General features: G+C 29.0%; 1 protein-coding gene across 1 annotated transcript in view; it reads left to right on the top strand.

The window, feature by feature from the left end:
- The window catches only part of LOC142330897 (sensory neuron membrane protein 1-like), a 100,005-nt gene that overhangs the window by 49,108 nt on the left and 23,958 nt on the right, over positions 1-26,939 (top strand). The window contains exons 6-7 of the mRNA XM_075376364.1: positions 10,080-10,166; positions 23,367-23,530. Coding sequence (XP_075232479.1) covers positions 10,080-10,166; positions 23,367-23,530 — 251 coding nt within the window. The remainder of the gene's footprint in view (positions 1-10,079; positions 10,167-23,366; positions 23,531-26,939) is intronic.

The raw sequence follows: 26,939 nt of genomic DNA, 5'->3' as shown, positions 1-26,939 counted from the left end.
GCAATAATTAATAGACTTTTTACAGAAAATGTGGGGCATCTTTTAGTAGATATAGCGAATATAAATTATATTGATAACTATTATAAACAAAAAGGATTCTTTAAACCATTAACAGGGCCTTCCGCTACAACATGATTTAAATAAGTTTAGATGCAGAAGATGACAAACATAAAACGGAATATTAATGGTTAAAAAAGAAGTTTGCTGAACTTATAACACGCATTTACGTGGTCAATTTTCCAAGTACAAGTTAGTATGGGGTTAAAGCTAAAAGGTACTTACGTATTAACGCCACCGCAGCAGAAGTTAAACATAAAACGCCAATAAAATATATACTTCATAGTGAAACATATTTAAAGATATAAATATGAAAATATAATTTAACCAAACTTAACCTACGCTCCTTCGCTCGCTAACCTTGACTAATCAACAGTAATGTTTTGATTATTTAAGTAATAAATAATTAATTAGGTTAGGTTTAGCTCTTGATGATTGCGGTTGTGTTTTTCTTGTTCCGAGTATTCGTGGTTATTATTGCAGTTTCGTTAATAGTTCTGTTTCTTTTTCGTTTTTAGTTGTTTAGTGATGTTTTTAGCAGTTACCCCGAAATTAAAACCGTGGAGATGGTAGCACAATTTACTCTGACAGTTGGAAAGGTAACGAATAGAATAGAAATAGAAGGATTCCTACATGCTAAAGTTAATCATAAATACAATTTTATTGATCCTGATACAGGATTTTCGGCCCATTTTTCACTGAAATCCGATTGACTACTTTGTTTTTAAATAAAGCTGTAGCTGCGGTGGCGTTAATACGTAAGTACCGGCTAAAAGATCTAAAATTTACTGTAAACAAGATCTTATAAAATTATAATAAATTTTAAGACAAGAGAAACTGGAAGCTGTTTTTGACAGATACAGAGACGATTTTATAATAATTACGTACAAAATTGAACTTACAGACGTTAAAATAGAATAATAAATTACTTTCAGAAGATTTACCTGGAAATTTAAATAAAATTAAAAGAGATAATTATTTTCTTTTGGATTTGAATGTTACAAGATTTTACAGAGATATTTAATAAAAGAGAAATGAAAATATATATTAAACGAAAATTATAATTTTTCCATACCTGAGGATAAATTCGATACTAACACCACAAAAGTAATTGTTAAAAATTACAACAATATAGGACTAAATGTCTTAACATGGCTTAATTCCAATACAAGAACTAAGATTTATAACAAGTTTGTTTACCAGTTAACTTCTGCTGGAGTAAATAAAACACTAGGTAACCGCATAGTAAATCTCTTACACTGTCCATATAGGAGATTAGGAGAAACTTCTAAAAATGAAAAATCCAAGAGACAGAATAATACGCTTGGAAGCTACAATTTACAATTATAACAATTATTTTGAAGTAGAATATTACTGTTCAGTTGAAGATCCTTTAACACATTGTGTAGAATTTTAAAAAAACAATCTAGAATATTTTAAAAAGTGCTCAGTTTTATTCTGTGCCTCTTGCAGAACTATGGAAAACGTTTACGACTCTAATAAGTAGCTGTTTTATTGTTTATAAAAACATTTTCAATTATGCAAATTGGGTTTACAATAAAACAGGTAAAATTGTTGGTTACAACGTTAAGCTTCTAGAAACTACACAGCAAAGAGAAAAAATAATCGGGTTTTTTATTGATGCGTTTAATTTTAATCTTTTACTGATAAATATCTAAAAATTTTAGAAAATCCAAAAGATATAAAAACAAAACAAAACTTGTGAATAGAGTTTACATTAAATCTGGTAAACATATTTCTTACTTACTGTTAGCATCTATACCAGAAGATGTAGATTCAGCAGAAAGAGGTTTAATAGATATAGAAAAATGCATGGCATTTGTAAAAAAAAAGTATATAAACATAAAAAGCAATTTAAATGTTTATTACGTACAAAAATTACTTGTTTTGCAGAATCTAAGTTTTATAGCTTAAAAAAACGATACGAGGAGAGGAAGAAGAGGATTTTCTATTAAGAAAGCAGACGTACGAGAGTAAAACCATAATATCCTTAGAAAAATCTAAAGAACCTTTCGCGATAGAGAAGAATATTTTTAAATTCTTAAGGAGTCTATCTTTTCCAAACACAATGGAAGGAATTAATTTTACATTTCAAATTCGATTTGTACGGTTATTCGATAAACGATAACGGCAATTTATATATGTTAGTGTTTTAGAAAAAAAAAAGGAAGAAGAACAATATTTTAAAATTTGTTATTTTAAAAAACCATTAAAGAAACAATTTATAGAATTTTCAAAACAAACTGAAGTTTTAAAATAAAACAAAAAGGTTTCTTTAAAATTTTATATTTATCGCAATTTAATTCGGAATTTATAATTTATTTTTCGCCTAAAGAAACAACGTTTTTTAAAAATAAAAACTAAAGGAAATATCAATTATATTGGCGCTGTGTTCACAAATATAATGTGCGTAAGAAAATTCGAAGTATTCCAAAAATTCAGAGAATTGCAAGATTAAAAAACGCGCAGAGGGAATTCAAAATTTGGCTATGCAAGTTATTAAAAATACAAATTATAAAAAATTGTAGTCGCTTAGAATCTTCAGGAGAAGGAAAAGAATTTATTGTGACTATTATTAAATCTGTACAAAAAGAAGTAAAACACAATGGATGTTTAAAACAGAAAATATAATTTATTTATTTATTTGTAATAACTGGTTCTAAAAGAAAATGGAAAAATAGACATTTTGTAGATTTTAATTTTAAACTGTACATAAACAAATTTAAAACAACACCAACAAAAAATAAAAAAAAAATTAATAATTTTGTCGCAGTACTTTTTTTTTGAGGAATTTGAGGTCAAAATGGACTATTTTAGTCAACTCTGGTTTGTCTTTTCTTTTTCTTTTTTTTTTCTTGATGCTTCCCAATACTTCATTCTGTCAGATCTTACTTTTCTGAGTTCTTCTGAACAAATCCTTGTTCTTGTTTTCTTTTCTTTAATTTTAAATCTTGAGTTTGCTTCTTTTAGTATTTTTATAGTCAGTGTTTTTTTCGTAAATCTTCAATAGTGATTTCTTGTTTAATTTCGATTCTCCGGGTCGGTGTTTTTGACATTTTCCAGTATTTCTCGACCAGTTTCCTGAGGAACCTGTTCGGTTTAGTTCTTATTATCTGTCCAAAGAAGGAGTTCTTTCTAAAGTAGTCTATAGCTGGTTTTACGTCTTTATATACCTCTTGGTTTGGTATGAGTCTCCATTCTCCCCCATCAGTAAGTCGTCTTTTATTTATGCATATTCTTAGAATTCTTTTTTCTATTCTTTGCATCTCTGCTTAATAGGAAATGTTGGATTTTAGTTTGAAGAGTGTTTCGCTTTCAAATGATATTATAGGTCTGATTACAGTTTTGCACTGTTTGAGTTTGGTATCTATTGAAATGCATCTTTTGTTATGTGTTGTTTTGGTGGTATTTTAAGCATAATTGAGCTTTTGTTTTCTTTTTTTCCAGTTTATTTTTTCTTTGAGGTCATGTGTGATATTTTCTCCTAAATATTTAAACCGTTCAACTAGCTTGACTTCGTGTCCGTTTATGATTACGTGGTTCAATACCAGGGGATCTAAGGCCATTATTCTAGTCTTTTCATATAATATTCTTAGGCCTATTTTTCCTGTTAGTTCTTCCAATGAAGTTACTTGGATTTTAGCTTCTGCAATGTTATTGGCTAGAAACGCTAGGTCATCTGCAAATCCTAGACAGTTTACTTTGATATGGTTTATATGTTTCCTTACTTCAACTGTTACATGTTGCGGGTCTTTTTTGTACCACTCTCTCATTACATATTCTACGGCGCAGTTGAAGAGCAGTTGGGATACTTCATTTCCTTGACTTAAACCTGTTTTGATTAGGGATGGTTCTGATATTTCTCCTCTGAATTTTATGTTGGAGTATGTGTCAGTTAACGTTAGTTCTATCATTTTTACTAGTTTCGGGTGTAATCCTAGGTTTCTTAATGTTTTCAGCATTGATGGTCTGTGAATACTGTCGTAGGCATTTTGGAAATCTATGAATGATATTACTAGTTGTCTTCGTTTCATTTTGTATATATCCATTATTAATTTGAGAGTAATTATTTGCTCAGGACAGCTCATCCTCCCTTATATTCTCCCAGTTCATTTTCGAGTTGATCTTTTATTTTATTCAGTATTATTCTTGAGAACATTTTATATGTGTAATCTAATAGTGAAATTCCTCTGTAGTTTTCGGGGTTGGTTTTGTCCCCTTTCTTGTGTAGTGGGTGTATGAGTGCAGTAGTCCAGTGTTTAGGTCATTTTTCTTCTTTCTAAATTTTTGGAGATTTTCTAGAGGTGACTGTTTGGTCTCCTTAGAGGAGTATTTCCAGAGTTCTACCATTGTCTGGTCTTCCCCGCTTTCTTTGTGATTTTTCATTTCTTTTAATGCTTGGTTTAGTTCTTTTAGTGTAGGTGGGTTAATTTGGTTTTGGTTTGAATTGATTAGTGTTAGTAGTAGTGATTTGTTTGTGTTAGTACTTTTATTAATACCAATTTGGTATTTAAATGACATTTAACCTTTTTTAAAGTTATTATTTTTTCTATTGAAACAATTTGTAACTAAATCCTCCCAAAATTGGTATTCTTTTTGAAAGTACCATTCCATGATCTTTTTTGATGTTGCATTTAAAAAATCAATATCGAATTTATCCACTAAATTATGTCTTTTATACTTCTACACACATACGAATTTGTTTTTCTATTCTATGAAGTCTTATATACCATCTTTTTCTTAAAAACATTGTGTTTTTCTAGACCCATTTTTGGGTGTTTCATATAATGTCTCTAATATTTTGTTTTTAACATAGCTATCGATCAAATTTTTATACTTTGGTTTTAAGAAAATTCTTGTTTAAGAACGATAAAAAAAATTAATCGCTTCTAATATTGGAAAATAAAATATAAATATAATTATATTTTAATGAGACGAGTTAGCGAGCGGAGCGAGTATTTTAATGTAAGTTTCGGTAGAAAAAATACAACTGTTGCAGTTTTAGGGAAAGGATTACAAAATGAGTAAGTTTAAGACTAATCCATCAACAATGATTTTACGCTATAAGTTTCAAGCTTGTGTGAGTTTACTGTGAACTCGCACACTATATAATTTTATACATACACTAGTACAAATAAATTTTAATAACACATTATATATTTGTATATAAGACCTTGATATCACGTCTATCATTAACCTCATTTTCTTTTACGATGCTTTTCTAGTTCTGAACTTTATTTGTTTCTTGAACATCCTTGTCTTTTCTGTCTACCGCGCAACCAATTTCATACGGATTTTAGATATCTTATTCCAAATAACCACATGAAAGTGCGACAGCTGTCACCCTTGCTTGAATATCTTATTGTAGAAAGATTGTTAGTTAGAACCTACCTTTAAAATAATACTATTTTGAATAATATAACGTAGAAAATTACTTGACAACACACTTTCTACACTAGACAACCAGATTTAAGCTAAAATTTCAATCTGTTAATGATGTATTTTTTATTGAATATAAATACAGTTTTCTAAGTAGTTTTTTATATCAAACAAAACAATACAGTTTTGTATGATAAATTTCGTTGTTGAAAAATATTTTGAAATATATCTCTATTATTTAAATAACTTAAAATTAAGGAAAATTTTATATACAAATGCTAGCATCTACGTCGCAGTTTTGCCCGCGCTTATAGTTACTTGCGTTTCCCGTCGTACTTACTTACGTCCCCTTACGTTACTTGCGTCCCCTCGAAGGCAGGTGCAGTCCCAGACATGTCGCACATACAGTAACAGTGGCATTGACAGTATTGGTCAGTCCCCGCGCCGTACACCTTCGCACCCCTAAAAAAATCGAAATTCAAAAACACCAAAAAATGTTTTTTATTTATTTATATGAAAAATATTTTCAAGCTTAAATCTAATCAGTATCGTTTACTATAGTCTGAAATGGAGAAAATTTGTAATCATTGTTCAAAAATTTTAATTTTTTTTCAACTCTTTCAAGATCGAATTTCGAAAAATCTAGATATTTTGCTTTAGATATTGCATGAAGATTACACATACTAAAAATAAAATTGATGTTATCAACTGTTAGCGAGAAATTGAAAAAAATAATTTGGTTAAAAACAATTCATTTTAACCCTAAACTTTGAATTTCAAAAAAGTCCTTCTCTTTGTGTGCACTTAGTTGTAAGAACAACATGTATACAATTTTCATCAATTTGTCTTCAGTAGTTTTTATAGGCGTTGATTATGAATCATTACGACATGTTTTATATAAATAGATATATTTATAAATCTTAGGAAAAATATTTTATTATTACATCTTATCTCATCGGTTCCTAATTTAAGAATTCTTTTTATTTACACTATCCTGGAATACATTATTATTAACTGGAATAAAATGACGTGGTTCTTTATTTTCCCAGCTATTATGGATAATAGAGGGAAAGTAAATAAATATTGCTGAATTTATTTATAATAAAAAGAATATTAAAAATATATAGTTTCATATTAATATTAATAATAATAATGATATATTATTTTCGTTTATAAAAAAAATATACATAAAAATACGAGAGTTTATAAAATAATAAGTTGGAAATATAAATTTACTATGGATTATTGAACAAGGACTCGGTGCAAACACAATAAAAGGCAAATAATTAGCCCATCCATGTACATAGTTGTAAAGAGTAAAAATAGATGTTTTCTAGGACATATAAAACAGTCGTTTAATGTACTGCCTGCGTGTTGAATAAAATATTAAGACACAACTGAACGATATAAAATTATTCCAGTTTTATTTTATTGAACAAAAAATCTATTTATTTCTCTTTCTCACTCATACACATATACACTTGGATTAAGATATATATATAACATATTTATTTATTTATATGGTTCTTGTTCTTTCTTTCATATATGAAACAAAAAACAAGAAATTTTATCGTGTACATCAAAACCATTTATAATGTAACATTAAGTTAATCATAATGTAGAACAATAAATTTCGAATTAATGCTTGAAAAATTAGAATTAATTTGTATTGTTTTACAAAAAAATATATGTTTAGTATCAAGAAAACCTTTTGAACATAAATAAATAAAGCTGGGATGGTAAGAACTTTCAGCACCTTGAAATGAAATTTAGAGGGATTACAACGATTTGTAACCATCTATGTTCTGATAACCATATTTTTTAATTTTAATACACATATAGCTTAATCAGAATTTATTTATTTATTTAGCATAATCAGATGATTATTTCGTAACCGGAAAGCGTCCTGAATGTAAGCAAAAATATTGTTTTCAAAACATGTATATAAAAAGTAGTTTACGGATTCCTAATTATGTAACAATGAAATGAACTTTGACTGATAGCAAATCTATGTCACATCTAAGGCTCGACCTAATTCCGACTCTTTTACTAATAACTTCAACTAACTCTGACTTTTTAACTTAACCACGTGATTAAAATACGTATTTTACTGTACGCATCGATATACACATGGTTCTGAACAGAAGAATTTAATCTACGTGACCTCTTTGTGTCAAATTTAAAGAAATCTTTTATTCATTTGTCCTCTCTAATACTATGTTAACTAGTTCTAGCACTGATCTTTTTTATTTATATCTAAAATTATCAATGATGTGTTGTCTGTAAATATAAGAGTTTGAAGGATTACCATCAGGGAAGTCGTTTATAAAAATAAGAAAAAGTAGGATACCAATCATACTTCTCTGAATCAATCCTCGCTTCAGTTTGACAGCTCGTGAAATCAACAAAAATTGTATTATTGATTATAAATTTAATTTTTGTAAACTGTATTCTCTGACTCAAGCATGTTTTAACCCATGCGTTGTCTGTCTTACTATAATAAAAATTATAGATAGAGAAATGATTTCACAGACAAGTATAAGGATTATAAAATGATTAAAAAAAATTCCTTTCGGCACGCCGGAAAGCGGAGGAAGATTTCACCGGTTCTAAGTAAAGGATAAAAAAGTTTTCCATCTTAAAGTTAAGAAAAACTTCAGATTTACTCAATGTTTAGCATACGACAAGCCCCATCTTGTTACAATTCCATTAAAATTTTGGTCCTCTCTTACCGAAAGGGTTGGTCATATCAAAAATTGTTTCAGACAAAAGTTTTAGGTAATATTTAGAGGACTAACGATCACTTTAAACCGATTCGATACTGTGTTTATTAAGGAAGGTATAATTTTTTTTGTCTTTGAAACCCCATTTTTTCCAGCCCCTGGTTGGCCAATGGTTGGTGATATTAAAAAATTTTACTTTTAAGTTTTAGGCCCTTATTCAAAGAACAGTAGGAACTATAAAGTAATTCCATATTTTTCTTAATAAGAAAGTTATAGCGATATTTGTTTTTTCAAAAAAAAATCCATTTCCACCCCCATGGTCCAATTTTGCCCATTAACGAAATCGACCGAGATTTTTTATCATTATATTTTATGTATCAATTTAAGAGTTATTGGCGGAAAATTACGGCAGTTATCGTGTCCTATATACATATATATATATATATATATATACAAACTTTTGAACTGAGGGTGATATTGGGGTCTGGGGGATGTGAAACGCGAAGATATGTCGAAATTTTCCGGAAGTCGAATAATGGTATCCATTACAATAGATATCTTTCTTATAAAATCTTCCTAAAGTTATGCTAAAATTAAAAAAAAAATCGATTGAAAGAGATTCATTTAAATTACTTAAAATCTAATAAAAATTCAATAATTATAATAAAAATGTAACTTTTTTTATTCAATATTAAATCTTATTTTTTTGAGCATAATATGTAAAAAAAAAAAAATTAATTTAATACATGACAGGTCCTTTCGTGATAGCTTTGTTTGTTAATACTTCTTGATTTTAGAATAGCCTCAATCGCGACTGTTCATTCATTGCTCTCTCTGATATATTGTATTTATGATTGCGTTAAAACATTACATTGAGTAAAAATTACATTTTTACTCGTAACATATAAAAACCCAAAACGCTTGAACAATAAGATATTGTTCAGGATATTTGTTCATAAGATAAATCTCCAAAAGATCTGAAAGCATAATTTTATATATTTACTGACAGTGAGTATGTTTCTACATTTTTTTCTTTTGACTAATAAAATAGAAGGAGAAGGAAGGCAAAAGAGAAAAAGCTGACAACAAAATAATTATCCTTTCCTGGCATTGGTTATTTATTCTTATACAGTAAAGAAATAATAATACGTAAAAAAATTTAGAAATTCAAAAATCGATATTTTTATAATTTGATGGGCTCCTCCACCCACAATATTACTTCCAAAGTATTATTTTGGGCCACTTGCACAACTACTATGCTTAGGAAAAATATGGAATAAATAAAAAGATGCCTTTTTCCTATTTTTGGGGAAGGACGAAGATTTGGAGGTAAATTTTTTTAACACTGGTATGATAAGCATGTACGAATGTACTGAGCTTCATGAAAAGTGGGGTTGTGTTCGTAAAAATTTGAGAATATTGACCCCAAATAAATTATTTACCCCACTCCCTGGAGGCATTGACCTCAAACTTTTACTAACAAATTGCGTTAAGTGTACGATTATGTATATCTAATTTCCTCAAAATCGGTTTATCCAATCAAAAGTTATTGGGTTACAAACAAACCAACACACTTACATACGAACATTGCACTCCACGTTTTGTTTTTTTTGTTTTTATAATTATTATAAAAATAATTTTAAATTAAAAATGTTTCTGCGAAAAACCAGAAACTAGGAGTGAGTGTCATCATTGTCATTAATGAGAAAGATTGCAATAATGATCAAAATTATGTTTAGATTCTTGTATGTTTTAATTTAAGTTCATTCTTATAATATTTTTTGCAATTTTAATTGAATTATCTTTTAAAAACAATGTGAATTATTTAAGAAAAATTAATGTTAATAAAAATCATAAATTTTCGCTTATAAAACATTTTATGTAAAACTTTTTTTTCAGACTCTCTGGGACTGATTCAACGGTATTTCCTCCTCACAGACGACAAGATAACACTAGTTTTACAGCTTATTCATCAGATTTATGTCGGTAAATACATATATATATTTTTTAATTTCATTATTAATCTAAAATATTTCATTTTTACTCTTATTATCGTACATAGAATATATAATTATGATGCTTGTAAATAATGAAGATATTCGCTTGGTAATAAATATATTTATTATTTTTTTTTTGTATACATCAGAATATGTAAGAATATTATTCGAGTTTTAGAACAGTCGGATTATAAATTATTAGAAGTTTAAAGTTACTTAATTTAAAAAAAAAAATCTGTATATCGGAATTAACGCCTGAACATTATAAAAAATAGTGAGGTTAAACGGAAATATGAACAAAACTTTCAGTCAGGGAGTTTTTGGAGTAATTACAATACATTACAAAAAAATAAAAATTCTAGGTTAATGATGAAAAATTCAGGGCAAAAAATATGTTACAAGCAATAAAGCGATAAGCATATTCTCGTAGCCAGACCTCATTTTATACACGCCAATATTATCAAAATAAAAAGAAGAGATAGAAAAAAATATTTGAAGTAACAGATAATCAAATCAAATCGTAAAAGTTGATGATAATTTAAAAAGAAATGAAATTAGAGACTGGAATAACATATAAGGAGAAGATCGAAAAGAAAGATTATGAACTATATCAAAAGAAGTGAAAGTGCAACAAGGAATTTTTCACATTGTGTAAACTAGTAATTGTGAAAATCCTGTTTAATAAGAAGGAACATGTGGAAGAGATCAGAATATATAGGAAGATGGGTTACGGAAGATGGAACCAAATTGTAGGATGCAAAACGTACGCACCCAGGAGGAGAGATTAATTGTCATCACAGTTTATTAAAGATAAATTATAAAGTTAAGGAATAAAAAAAAAAACTAATAAAGAGAAAAGATTAATATGATACAGATAAAATAAAAGAAAATGTAAATTTAATATTTCGGAATTCGTTTACATAGCACAACCCTTCCCTCCACACATATCCAACTAACTATTCCCAGCGCCCCACCACATTCATTGTTCTTCCACAATTCGAACGGAAAAATTCCGGTTTATATTTGAATGCCCCTCGCTGTAAAGAAAATATTCAAGGAAGAAGAGGAGATGTTATTAGAAAAGTTGCAGTAGATAAAAAAACAACATGGATATCTACAAATAAACTAAAATTGAGAAATGGATGCAGAAGGCAAAAATTGCAAAAGATATAGAAGATAGAAAATTGTATCAATGAAGAAGAAATAAAACTAACAGTAAGTGCATCGCAGCAAAAGAAGATTAAGAGATTTAATAAAATAGAGTTAGATAAATATGGTTACTGAAGATGTAAGATATAGAAAAGCAAGACAAATATTTAGAGAAATAAAGGCAAAGGATATTAGTATCAGACGTGCGAAAGAATAACTATTATTACGAAGAGAATAATAGGCTAAAAGGTGGCAGAAATAGATAGAAGGACAGTATATAAAAAGAAGAAACTTATTTAATAAAGAACTAGAGAAGGAAAAAATTGTTTTGAGGAGACTGTATACTACGATATGAATTTTACAGCTCTAAAAGACTTAAATAAGCAAAAATCCAAATCTATTATTATACTTTTCCAAAGAAATAGGATTCAATAAAGCTTTATGTATTACAATGAGACTAGAAAAATAATTGAACATTTTAAAAACAGTACAATTCTTACTACATTAAAGCAAATACAGCAATATAAAGTGAGAATTTTTAAATTAATAGTTAAACGTCTTATGACTTAAAAATTATTACTAGGATGGGAAAAGCTAAAGAAGATATGGTAGAAGGTGTAGGTGCCTTGGATGAAAATCAATAATATTTATAACCCCGAACTAAAATTGATGCAAACCTGCTTCATGATATATTTATAATTTTTTATACGTATGCAATAAGATGAAAATGCATCGATGTAAAACTAAAAACATCTGCTGTTTATAATAATTGTTTTTTTAATGAAAATATAAATTAAAAAATTTATATAATATACTTCTTACGTTTCTTCGCCAAGTAGAAAAAGTAATTTAATAAATATTAAATGAATTATTTATTTTAAGATAAATGCTGATAACAAAAAGTTAGGATAAAATTTATTTATTATATTATTTATTAGAAGGTTTATTTATATTCCAAGAATCATTAAAGTATAAAGGAAAATTAAACTGCTTATACTTTAAACAATTGCCTGCAATCAGTTTCTTGTTTCCATCTGTCAAAAATTACTAGATTTTTGTTTTTCCATAGGGGGAGGAAAAAGCTCTACTAGCCGCCGTCAGGCCCGAACTGACTGCAGTCCGGGGATCTCATCCACTAAAACCCTTCCCTCTTATTATTATACTGGGGCCGGATCTAAGCCATATGGTATGTACAGCTCCTGCATGGTCACCCAGGCACTCTACTATCCGATGACCGTAAGGCGTCCCCAGGGGGCAATCGACGAGCAACGACTCCGATGATTTGTTGGTTACTGACGCAATCTGGAGGGGCGTAGAGTTTAAAGTGTCATTTGTGACATGAAGGGATGAAAGTGGATTGTCATTGGTTGATTTTTTATCGGCTTTATTTCGGATGTTTGGAGTCGTAATTGAGTCATGCTTTATTACTTTCACACAAGTTATATTATTGTTCTGAATTTAAAAATGGTAAATTAATTTTCACCAAATAGCACTATTAATAAAAGAATACAATTCTGGTACTTTAATCTTTTACATATTCTTACTTTAGCCTCTGCCATTATAAAACACCATTCAAAATCTATAAAATTTGTGGGTATGTTTTTGTATAATAACCGATTAAAATATACTCGCATTTGAAAAGTAAAATAATTTAACGAATCGTGAAACGTTACCTTTTTGGATATTTTAAAAGGATTGAAAATATACTGGGGAATTTCATTACTTTTAAAACTTTTACAGCACTTATTTCATTTTACGAATTTCAGAATAAACGTTCAACTGGTTATCTCGTTTGTTTTGAATTTAAAAAACATAAATATTACCAATTGATTTATTGATTTTTACAGAAATTACTGAGGGCGTGTTTTAAAGTTTACATAGATGTTTCTGCGTGAGAGTATTGGAACCGCTTAATATAAATATAAACGGACACGCGATTAGGGAGGTACAATCCCTTAAATATTTAGGCATCACATTTCAGAAAAATGGACGTTTTACGGAGCACATAAATAATGTATGCGAAAAGGCTGAGGGCATGATCAAAAACTTAAATGTGGTCATGTCCTCACAGCGAGCACCAAGGGCCTGTAAGATAAAAGTGATAGCCACAGCTGTGACGTCGGCACTCCTGTACGCTGTGCCGGTTTGGTGGCTTTCAATAGAATACAAGAGGAATTACAAAAAAATGGCTAGTACACATAGAAGGATGCTAATAGGCGTGGTCTCGGCGTACAGAACGGTGTCGTACGAGGCGTTATGCGTGTTCTCCGGTACACCTCCAATTGACCTGATGGCCAAATATAGATTAAACAGAAATAACGGACTATCAGAGCAAGATGCCAGAAGCAGACTTTTGAATAGTTGGAAAGACAGATGGAGTCAGGATGTACCGGCAAGCAGAACTAAAGAGCTGATACCAGATCTACAAGCACGGCTCAGCAGGAGACAAGGGGATATGGATTATCACATGACGCAGTATTATGTAGGCCATGGCAATTTTAACAATTACCTATACAGGATAGGCAGAAGGCATGAGCCGGCCTGTATGTACTGCGGACGCGATGATGATGCGGAATACGCGTTCATAGATTGTAATAGATGGGACCATTACAGAACGGATTCTGGTTTTGTTGAAAAAAGCACTGGAGGGATAACCACGTACATGTTACAAAGCATTGATAAATGGAATGAAGTAACAGGCTATATCAAAAAAATCTTAAAGACTAAGGATGAAGATGAAAGACTGCAGGGCTATTAGTGTAGAATAGGGAAGGGTGGACAGCCCCAGCGGTGAGTGTCGGCATGCTGAGGTGTGCCGATTTCAGTGATTCGCTGGGGACTCCAAGGGAGCGTAGGTAAAAATAAAAATAAAAGAAATGCTATGATACACGTTGCGATAGATCAAGGTATGACGCGAGGTCATCAATTTCAGTAAAAAATCTCAAAAGAGCCGACCTGCCATGCCGGATATTAAGCCGGTAGGCGGGGAGGCCCGTTAGAGAATAACGGACACTCCCCTGGGTTGTGAAATACCAATCAGTCGATCTGACCCAGGGGAGGTGAGAAAAAAAAAGAAAAGATGTTCCTGCGTGTTAATAAAAGCATAAAAAAATGTTCTCTTTATTCTTCTGAAATGTGACATATTCTTTCAAATAAATCACCAGTAAGTCAATTTTGATGCTTTTTACCATTAACTATTTCCGATTTCTTTACTAATTAGAATGCATTAGAACATTATCAAAGAACTACTGTTATATTACAGCACGATATTTTCAGATTATAAAATGGAAATAGTATATAAAATTAAGAGTTTATTCGATTATCATAGAACAATCGTTTAAAAAAAGTTTTTAACCGTCAAAAGATATAAATATTCAACATTTTTTTACTGCAATTTCTAGACTTTAACTTCCAAAGATGCGTTGTAATTTCCTATTATACAATGAGAAACCGAAAATTTAAAATCTAATTCGGAATGACATACACATTTCTCCAGCGAAATTAAAATATTAAAAATTAGTATACTGGGCAAATGAAAGCGCTAAACTATTTGAAAGATTTATAAAGCAAAAGTCTAGTAACATGATTAGTTTCGTTATTATTGGAGTTTTTACTCACCGATAACCAAGTGAGAATGTACAGCTCAATCCTGAGGGTACTGATTCACAAACGTACCGAGACTAGTAATCAATCAGTCGGGCTGTTTTTACTGCCTTAATGAACGAACAATTTCCCGTATCTATTTCGTACCTATCGCGATTCTTTATTAAAACCTAAATACTCCGACGTATCGTTGTGTAAAATCGTCAATATATTCTTTTTTGTGATATGACCTCGTGTATCGACCAATTTTTTTTCCGGTGAACAATACAAAGCAGAAACACTGCTGTATGCTATTAAGTTTTTCAACTCGTAAAAAATATTATGTGACATAAACTATCAATTTGTAAATTTAATTTCCAATTCAGATAAAATACATTCTTTTCATTCTAAAGTGCTAAGTGTATCGCTATTGCTTCTAACATACATAAAACGTAACATAATATTTAAAAACAAATATCAGTGTTTGAATTTTCCTAGAATGTTATCAGAGATTTTGGAAAAGTGTTCATTCAAAAGCATGTATAAAATTTAAAGCTAACCGTTTTATAAAAGAAATGTTAAAATTGAGTCAATGTTTAGTTATGAACTATTTAAATTTATGTATTAGCTTCCATTTTGAATTACTGCTTAAATAAATCACTAATAATAAATTACCATGACCAAGTAAAGTTTTATACTCAACTAATATTGACGATTTCATAAAGTGAAATCTATTTGTAAAATAAAACAAAAACAAACGTTATACCTTTATTAAAGTTTACATAAGTTTGATTTAAAATGTATTTTCCCTTTACTACTGCCATTAGAAAATTAAAGATTAAAAATAATTCTATATAGGAATAAATTTAATATTTTCACCCGTTTTCAAAGGATTAATCTAAAAATATTACATAAAATTAACTTTACTTATTCTTGGAAAGTTGTAAAGGTTTTTTAATTAGTTATTAGATACCTCACGATTGCTACGTTGTTACAAGTCGTAACACTTGTATACAATCTTATATAAGTCAGATGTCACTTCCAAAAACAGCATAGTCATTCCCAGAAATAATTCCACGTCAGACTTTATAAGGAAAATTTCTCATTTTCCTTATAAAGGAGAATTCGTCGTTAACCCTTTTTTATTTAGGTAAAATATACAGGTGTAAAGAAAAATGATATCAGGGTTTTAAAGCTATTTAGTATCACCTATCTTACAGTTTTTCCGTACAAGTGTTCAATGTGAGCACATTTCATCACTCCGCATATATCCAGCTATTTGGAGAATTCGTCTCATACTTTAACTAGCATGTCTTTTTTTTTTTGGTAGTGTGAAATTCATTTTACAGATGCCATATGGTAGTTTCGGGGTCGCTAACAGGTTTCGCAATATATTGTTAAATGCGTATGTGTACCTGCGCACTACCGACTAAACCTACACCCCTGGCTACCCGCCCTTCCTGGAATTGCTTAAAGAAGCATTACTTAAGGAAAGGGTCTTAAGACCCTTTACTTAAGATAAAGGCTCATATAAATATAGGTACTGAAACTCTTTGCAGCGAGTGTCATATGACAAAATATTTCGCCCTCATTTTTGTTCCTTCGGTAAAACTAAGCAGAATGTATTTCTACGGACCTAAATTAAAAGGTAAATTAAGAAGTTTTATATGAAATCTGACTTGAAAAATAGAAAAAAAATAAATAAAAAAAAGCTCAGAGAATTATATTTTTAATAGTTTTTGAGAAATCTGGGGTAAAAAACAAAATATTGGAGTTGAAAATCACACAATTTTATGCATGGCGTAAAATATATTTGTTAAATGTATAATAAACAGATAACATTTTTAATGAACCTATAGAAAATCTGACTTTGAATAAAATTATATGAATAACCTTTACAGAAATTAAATATAAACGTAAGAATTTTAAAATTTTATAAAAACAGCAAAACATATCAAAATGTGTCAGATTTTAACCAGATATTAAACAACATTTTCGATATTAAAAATAAAATAAGTAAAGAAAGGGGGAAAGATACTGTAATCACTTTTGTAGATTTTATAAAGGCTTCTATGGATTCCATAGAAAAGATTCTATAAATACAAAATCTTTGTTTAACATATTAGAAGAATTTGGAGTAGACAGTAAAACGTTGAATTTAGTATAAGAATCCCTTAGAAATACTTTTTCAAAAACAAAATTTCAAGGATTAAGTTCTGAACCTTTTGCAATCAAAACAGATGCGGGAAAAGGTGATAGTCTATCGCCCTTACTGTTTAATATAGTTTTGGAAAAAGTAATTAGGGACTAGAAAAAATAGATGGAAATTTTAGAATTAGAAAATGTGATACTAGGAAGTAAACATAAGAATCTCAAAATCAATCGATTGGTCTTGCAGACGATCTGACAATTTTATGCCCGGATATTAAAACTGCAGAAATTCAAATTAGTTTTTTAAGAGTTTTTAAAGAGTTAGCTGAAAAAACTAATTTACAAATTTCTTTTCAAAAAACTAAATCTATGATAAGTATTAAAAACGATTCAAAGACTTTAAAAATCGAATATCGAAAAATTAATAAAGTGAATAAATTTAAATATCAAGGTGAAATAATTAAACCCAAGACTTTTGATAAAGAATCGAATAAAGTTAGAACTAGTAAAATGGATCTGGCGTAATGCAGTATTTATACAATAAAAAATAATTTCCAGAAAAACAACAAATTTGGCTTTATAATACAATTAACCTGAGTGTTTATATTCCTTAGAGTGTTTATATAAGTTTTTCTAAAAGGATATATATATATATATATATATATATATATATATATATATATATATATATATATATATATTAATAATAATATTAAGTAAAATAATAGGGGCCAGTTAAAATTGAAGAGAAAACATTGAGGATTAGAAAAAATTGAAGAACTGTATAAATTTAATGATAAGATTTCAGAAGCTACAAGGAAAAGAAGACTGATGTTTTTGGACATATTTTCAGAATGGAAGAAAAATGATGGACTAAAAGCAATTTTAAATTTGTCTATAATCAAAAAACTAAAAATACCGGTTTAATGAAGTCATAATGGTTATAAGTAAAGCTTTAAAGGGTATAACATAAGTGCGCAATCATGCTCACTCTATTGCTATTAATTTTGTAGATTTATAGTTTAAAAATTAATGCCGGACTAGCTTCTCTCGGCGTGCCTATGGCACGCCCACCGGACGGGTTGCCCTGGCGGGCTGCGTCTCGGAATGGGATTATTAGGTATCCAAAATTGATTACCTCTTCATCTCAAGAACTAAAATACAGTTTACTTGTTCTTATTGCCCATTGTTACAAATTTGTATCATCGATTTTCGGTTATTGGTCATTTTTCAAGTTCTGCTTCTTCTGGTTAATTTCGGAAATAATAATTAGAATTTCTGATTTCATACTCTTAGTAAAAAATACAAAAAAAAAAAACAAAAAAAATTACAAAAATATGTTTGATTACATATAAAAAATTATTTTTTAAAAAAGCTTTTATTTAACTAATACTAACATTAATACAAAAAGGAAACAAATTAGAAAACCCCTCTATAAAGTAAAAAATAAGAATTAAATCTAATTGAGAATTTTATACAAAAAAAATATATATTAACAAATATAAAAATGCACTGAAAAGTAAAAAAATAAATTATATATATATCTAATGAATAACCAATAAATAAATGTAATAATTATTAATTTTAAAATTTAAAAGTAATGAAAATATTTAGTTAAATAAAAGCGTGGCGCAGTCAAATTTTAAAATTTAATAATTATTACATTTATTTATTTTTTATTTATTAGATATTTATATAATTTATTTTTTTACTTTTCAGTACATTTTTATATTTGTAATATATATTTTTTTCTTTTTAAATTCTCAATTTGTTTTAATTCCTATTTTTTACTTTTTAGAGAGTTTTTCTAATTTGTTTAATTTTTTTTATTAATGTTAATATTTGTTACATAAAAGCTTTTTTAAAAAATAATTTTTTATATGTAATCAAATATATTTTTGTAATTTTTTTTGAAGACTAAAAATAAAAACTTTTAAAAAAGTAAAAATATTTATATTTACACATCGAGGTTACATACGTGTACCAAATTTCAATCATTTTCATACGATAGTTCATGAGAAATGAATATTTTCAACTAAATGCATGAATTTAGCGTAGGAGTATCGCTTGGCGGCGTGGGGGTTGGTAATATCAAATTCCGACACCATAGTGCTGTATTGTCATGGAAGTTAAATACGTGTACCAAATTTCATTGATTTTCATACGATAGATCAAAAGATATAGCAGTTGCAAGATTTGATTATTCCTATTAAATAAAAGCTTTTAAAAAAGAATATAGTCAACTTTTAAAACTGTTGAAATAATTTATGAATATTTACTCGTTTAAATAGAGAATTATTAATATATGGTAAACAAAGAAACACACACACACACACACACACACACACACACACACACACACACACACACACACACACACACACACATTACACATACATATATATTTATATATATAATTAAATAATGAAAACACAAGATACTATCATGCTAAGAAATTAAGTAAGAAAACTTTCTTACCGTATTTTATAATTAAATAATAACAATATACTCTCGTATTATTTATTATTAAATTTTAAAGAATAATTAAATTACTTTCATCAGTCAAGTAACAGTATTTTTAAACAAAATTTTTATTTTTATTTTATGCTAAACTCCGGATTCCTCTTAAATCATTATTAAAATAAGACTGCATTTGATATGAGTATTTATTAGCGTTAACTGAAGGAATTCCTAATACATTACAGTTATATCTGTCCATGTTTCTAAGCCGTTTTCTTACGAGTATAACTAATATCTCTAGAGAATACATTGGAAAAGACAATGAAAAAACTTATTTTTGTGGATTTCCCAAAAGGATACTTGTAGTCTGAGTACAACTTAAGCTAACAGCGTACGTTTTAGGTTAATAAGTTTCTTTTGGTGAACTATTCATTTAAATAACTTTCTGTCCATTATTACTATTTAAAAGAATATTATAAATCAGTAATACCTAATTTATAAAATTAAAATATTTATTGTTTGTTTTTTGTATTATATTTAATTTAATTATATTTCGGTAATATTATTAAATTCATCTTTATTATTTCTGAGATTTTGAACAATTAAATATTCAAAAGTTCCTATCCGCTCATGTCCTTTCTAACTTCCAGTTTCTTTTATTCTTCCCGTTATAAATAATTAGCAATTTCCTTCCTACTAAGAAAAAATATTTACTATTTTTAAAAGATATGATTTAATGATGGTGTTTGCACACCATCATTAAATCATTTAAATATTTTAAATATTTCAACGAATTAAAATATAACTCAACGAACGAACAATTTGTTATTGAATTTAATACGTATGTTTGTCGCCTTAATTCCTTCGGTGACATCAGCTACATGATACGTATGTGTGTGAATACTTTGTCTTGGATTTTGATTTTGGATTTGGATTAAGTCTGACTATGATCCCAAACTGATTAAAATATTAGCTGATTGATTTTTTTATGGTAGTTTTGAATCAGTTGGCATGAAATCAGAATACCTTTGTATAAGTAAATAAAATCATATTAAATGTTAGGCGTTTATTACTTAATTACTAATAAAATACACAGTTTTTACCGGCTTTTTGTCTACCATTTACTAAAATAAAAATGTAACACACTTCCAGTCTGTTGTAAAAAAATTGATATAATATTTTTTTTTAATTTAGAAAAAATGTTTCGTTTATCACACGTACTTGAAGAATTTTTTATGTCTTATATAATTTTACAAATCAAATGTTTCAAATAATTTCGGTAAGTTTCGATTGAACATAATTAAATTAATTATCTTGTAAATGGAATGCAAAATCGCTGCCGTGAGTTTAATATGAACGATTCGTTTAAAATATGGGTTACTAGATCAATAAAGCATCTTTATTTAGATTAAAATAAGAAATGGGCTAACTAGAAGACGTTTATTATTTTTTTTTTATTGTTTCAAAACTTATTTATAATCGGTTACATTTTTTACATAAACCTTTAGTAAATTGAATCACGTCACAAATCACGTGATAATAAGTTCTCAGTGAAAATGATCAATTTTTATTATACTCACTAGTATAATAAAAATATTTATGTAAGCACATATAATTAGCAATTTTGTATGACATCAACACCACTAGAACAACAGAAAGCAAAATAAGATATCATTGTACGATTAAGTAGAAGTAAAAAAAAAAAAAAAAATGTAAATAAATTTGAAATTAAAAGTCGAGAAGATAATACATAATAGTCAAATCCGAGATTACTATGTGTCTCTTAAGTCTACATTTCTGTTTTAAGACTTAGGTTTAGAATTTCAGTCGGTTAACCTTCTAATATCATCCCCATTGTCTAGTTGATTTACTACCAAGAGATAGTGTGGTAGTTAATCCAAAGTTCTTACTTTAAACTGGCAGAATGTATTTCCTTCCGAATGGACGGAAATCCTAAAAATCCTACATAGTTCCTTGTAAACCAAGGTGTGTTATATATCTCGTTAGCTTATTCTAATACCGCTGTAAGATGTCGAAATTGCTTTTGCTCGCGGCACTACATCGTTTGATCCCTTAGGTCCAGATAGATTTCAGAATTGTTGAATATATCAGCAGCTTATTAGACAAGGACAAACGAGAACGTCTGCTCAACAACCATAACATTTTCTTAAACTTTATCTCAAATTGTCTCTTCTCTTTTCTTTTATATGAAATTTCCATGTTAGTCGAAGGTGTAGACATATGTACTTTACACTCTCAGTTTACGGAATTATATAGCCATCAAGGTGGCGACGTGGACACTCACCTCTCCGTGGGCAGTCATAAAAAACACTTATGGCTTAATAAATGTGAGTAGTATTAAAAAATAATGAGAAAATATGTTTACAATATTAAGATTTAAAAAAAAAAAAAATTTGATGTGGACAACACACGACTTCCTTGTACGTCTATTAAATTACATATACACATTTTTTGCTGCACTTCATCTAAACTTATTTCATATGAAAGTGAGATACGATCCTCCAATTCTTTAATAAGAGTTTTGATACCAAGTTTTTAGGGGCGGAGCCATAAGAGTTCTGATACCTTCGCAGGGTTCGTGGCGAGGGTTCTTCAGGAGAAGGATCGGGAGGCTCGGGGATGAGGGACAGCCCTCTGCGGAGCTGCCGTTCGCACGTGCTTACACGAGTGAGCGGTAGAGAAGAGTCACACACAGGGTTCTCGCAACCTCGAGCGAAAGAGACCGAGTCCCGGCGGGAATGCCCCACTCGGTGTTTCCCCGTTAGAGACATTGGCATAAAGACCGAGTTGCGGCTCACTGAGTGGGGATCCAGGGAAGGTATAGCCGGGTGTGGTGGATCCTACTCTGGAGGTTTGAGGCGGGCGCAAAGTAAAATCCGATCGGCGGGCCGACGTGGAGGCCCATTAGAATGAAGGATATTCCTCTGGGCTGTAACTGCAGCCTCCTCTGGCTGGACTGTATACTTAACTACAGGATCCGGCCAGGGTAAAGGTAAAAAAAAAACCTTTACTAAAGGGGACAGTTACACAATTGCTAAAATATTGGTTTTTATTAATATAAAATATTTATACAATTATTAATTCAACAATCTTACCTGAAATATTCACCACATGACTTACTTCAACGCCTATTAAATTACATATACACATTGTTTTAAAATGAAAAGTACTTCAAAAGTTTATTTCATTAATAACTTCTAATGTTTTTTCATTTTTTTAATTATTGTTATTACTGAATTATTATTTATTTAAAAATATTTTTTTACAATCAGAAATGTTAATAGTTAATTATTGAATCGAACCGGTTATTGTTCTTATAACCCTTTATAAGATCCAAATATTTCATTAATTAAAATTTCATTTGGCTATAACTCTGGAATCAATGAAAATAAGTACTACTTATGACATATCGTTGAAAAGCCCTCAATAAGGGCTTAAAAAAGACTTAAGAAAAAGTCCAAAATCCTATTTTTGAAGGATTTTCAGCTCTTTTGGAAACTTTTGGTTCAGTCGATTGCAATCAAAAAGGGAGGTGCACAACTAGATGTTACAACAGTCCTAAATCCAAAATTTCAATGTACTACGACTAATCGTTTTTGAGTTTTGCGAAATACGTACGTAGGGGGTTACACCGAAACTAGCCAAAATGGGTTCAGGGATGGTCAAAATGGATATTTCCGTTGAAATATCCATTTTACTTTTATCCAATTTTTTACTTCGCCAAGGAAGTAAAAATGGGAATTCTAAAAAAATATGAAGTTACATTACACCTTCTTCAGAAAAAATGAAATTATATTAATTTGAATTTTATCTATTTTTGTTTTAGGGTTATTAAAGGAATTTATGATGGTACGGATACATATAAAGGTATTACAGGATATAAATATCGAGTAACCTTGGGAGAAGGTTCAAGAGATCCCAATCAGCAATGCTATTGTTCAAAGTCAAGTTCATGTAAGAAAGGAATATTAGATGCCGACGTATGCTTGGGTAATTTTATATCTGTAATTATTAGCGTTATTGTTGTTGTTTTTTTTATTTAGAAATTTCTTTTTAATGATATTATAATGAATATGAATTTTCAAGGTCAGTTGGTACTGTATATTTAAATTACTATTATAAAATTAATTTTTGAAAATATTAATGTAAATAAAATTTACCGAGATCAAAATGTTTCAGTTAATTTTTTTAAGTTATCATAAGATTATATTATATATTAGTTATTATAAGATAAGATAATAATATAAGTTATCCTTCTTGCAGATGAATTGCAAATACTTGTCATTTGAACTAAATATTTGTTTAAATAATTGTTCAAAATATTTGATAAAATTTAAACGAGCATTTTATAAAATAAAACGTGTGTGTGCGCACACATGTTAATCCCATTCCCACATTGGAAGGTATAACTTTTTCAAATTATATATAAAGTTATGTTCATGTTGGCGTTGATCTGAGCACGCGTAATTTTTAATAAACGCCAGTATGCTTCTCCAGATCCATAATGTTAAATATATTTCGGGTAGTATTAATAATACACTAAGAAAATATATCGTCATGCATTAGTGTATATGTAACGGTGAAAGGTCGGTATCTGGTAAATGTCGGTATTCTACCAAATACGTCGGTTAAAGACATTAGACGTTTGATAAAATTGGTTGGTTAAAGACATTAGATATTTGCTTATTCGGACCTTCGCCGGTATGTGTCGACAAACACAGATAAGTTCTGGTGGGGGTCAAAACGATAACTAGAAATTAAAAAAACAATCACCTAGTAATATCTCTAAGGTAAATAGATTACGAGAAACCATCGTAAAAAAAAAGTTTAAATTTAAGCCAAACATAACCTACGCTCGCTTCGATCACTAACCTCGTCTAATGCACGTAAAATATGCAAATGTTATATGTTATTCTCCAACATTGGAGGCAATTATTAAATTCACCGCATTCAGAACGCACTGATGATAGAAGTTGGACAAAAATATACTTATAAAAAAATTGAACAAAGGGGGCAAACCATCTGATCATTTATTTGTATCGTTATCGTTCATCCATGCAGTTAACATATTCTGTATTTCCAGATTGGCCTTTTAATTTATAAAATGCAGAAAATTTGATTAATTTTTTTTTATAAATGCGGTGAATTTGATTAATCGCCTCCAATGTTGGAGAATAACATATATAATTTGTATACTTAACGTTAATTAGATGAGGTTAGCCAGCGAAGCTAGGGTGGGTTATGTCTGGCTTAAATTTAAACTTCATTATTTAAACGAGGGTTTCTTGTAATCTATTTACCTTAGATTGGTATTCATGACTCTTATAGTGTATCTTCTATGAAAGGAACTTTTAATCAGTAAACAGTGTATGATTAGAGAAGTAATTTGTGAAATTGGTGACATCAAAGATATTTTAACGAAGGCTTGAATTGTTATTAGTAGAAATCTTGTACAGCTGAGTTTTATTTTAAACGAATGAATATGTAATGAATGAGGGCGCGAAATATGTAATGTGTGTGTGTGTGTGTGTGTGTGTGTGTGTGCGTGTGTGTTTGTGTGTTCAAAGAAGATCCTTTATTTTGTAATGATTTAATTAGGTAAGGTGTTTATCCAAGTGAATCCCGAGATAGGGAACAGTGGAATGTTGGGGAATTAACTATGTTATTTAAAAATAATGACTGTATATCTCCCAGCCAAAAACAAACGCGATTTGTCTGATTATGTCGAATTAACCTTCAATTTGCAGCCTTTAAGCCGCCTTTCTACTACATGCAAATTATGTTATAAATTTAAAGTATTATTGGAGTAGAATTATGTTGAGAAATAATGGCAGATTCGTTAACGTAAGTTGATGTCATAGTATTTCAAATTGTAATCCGATGTGTAAAATTAATAAAAACTGGGTCAAAGTATAGATCCCAAATCAGCTGATTTAGAAGTCGAGAATTCTAGCGTTCAAGTCCTAGTAAACGCAATTACTTATATACGGATTTGAATAATAGAGCTTGGATGCCGGTGTTCTTTGGTGGTTGGGTTTCAATTAACCACACATCTCGGGAATGGTCGAACTGAGACTGTACAAGACTACATTTCATTTACACTCATACATATCATCCTCATTCATCCTCTGAAGTATTATCTGAAAGGTAAACAGATAAAAAGGCTTTATCGGAGGCTAACAAGGAAAAAGAAAAGAAATGGTCAAAGTATAGATACTTGTGGGACTCCTGCCTTTTTATTCTTTATACCTGAATAAGCAGTAAATCGTTTCGTATTAAGAATTTGTTTGTAAAAAATGACTTCAAAATAACATATAAATAATAAACTATTGAGTCAGATTTTTTTGAAAGGGTGATTTTACAGATGAGGTGACTCATTTTCTTCTAAACCTTTGAATAGTATTTTAATAACTTATTTTGATAAACAAACATTTTTTTTTGACAATTACAATTGTCAGTTGTATTATGTTAACCTTCTGTATATATCTTCTTTTTAAATCTATTTAAAAAAAAGATTTATGTTCTTTAAAAATCATTTTTAAAGTTGAAATTCTACGAAAATTATAAGAATTGATCAAATTTAATATATTTTTAAATTATCTGACATAATTATGTTTTAAAAAAGTTATATTATGGAATAATATTGCTGGTTACAAAAGATAGGGTTAAGCAACAAAAATATTTTTTTATCTAGGGAACAATTACACGCACTGTATGTACTCAGTAGAGAATGATAAATGATCCTTATTTCCAAACTGTCCTGCATTTTTGATTATGTCACAGGTTCTTTCATGAAATTATTATGTCCATTTTAATATGTTTAGCTAAAAAATAATATAAACAAAATTTTGTTTATAACCTTTTAGAATGGAGACTATTTTTAATGACAAGAAATGAAGTTACAAAAAAAACAACAGTGGTATGTTCTCATTTTATTTTTTATTATTTGGTTTATATAATTGTACGAAATACTTTCATATATTTATCAACAAATTAAAATGTTGTTATTTAACAAAGATGAAATTATAATGGGTTTTTAGCATTTAATTAAACAAATTACTAAATTATTTACGTCATCCATGTCATTTGCGTTTTATTTAACAAAATTTTCAATAAAATATTAAATGATAGCTGAATGTAAAACAAAGTAACAATATTTATATATACAAGTTTAAGCATTGTATAAATATAAAATATATAATAAAAGAGCGTAATTAAAACCGTGAATATTCTTTGATGTTCAAATTATTACGTCTTTAATTAATTAATTACAGTTAATGTCATTACTAAATTTTATTCATTATGTAGGAGTATGGAAAATCAATTAACCAAATATTAATTTAAAATAATACGATAATGATATTTCTTACGCGTCATTATGTGGTCTGATATGAAAAAT

This window comes from Lycorma delicatula, chromosome 10 (genome assembly GCF_047948215.1).
Source record: "Lycorma delicatula isolate Av1 chromosome 10, ASM4794821v1, whole genome shotgun sequence".
In the NCBI taxonomy this organism is placed as follows: Eukaryota; Metazoa; Arthropoda; class Insecta; order Hemiptera; family Fulgoridae; genus Lycorma; species Lycorma delicatula.
Note: the sequence above shows the minus strand (reverse complement) of the source record. Positions and strands in the feature narration are given on the sequence as shown.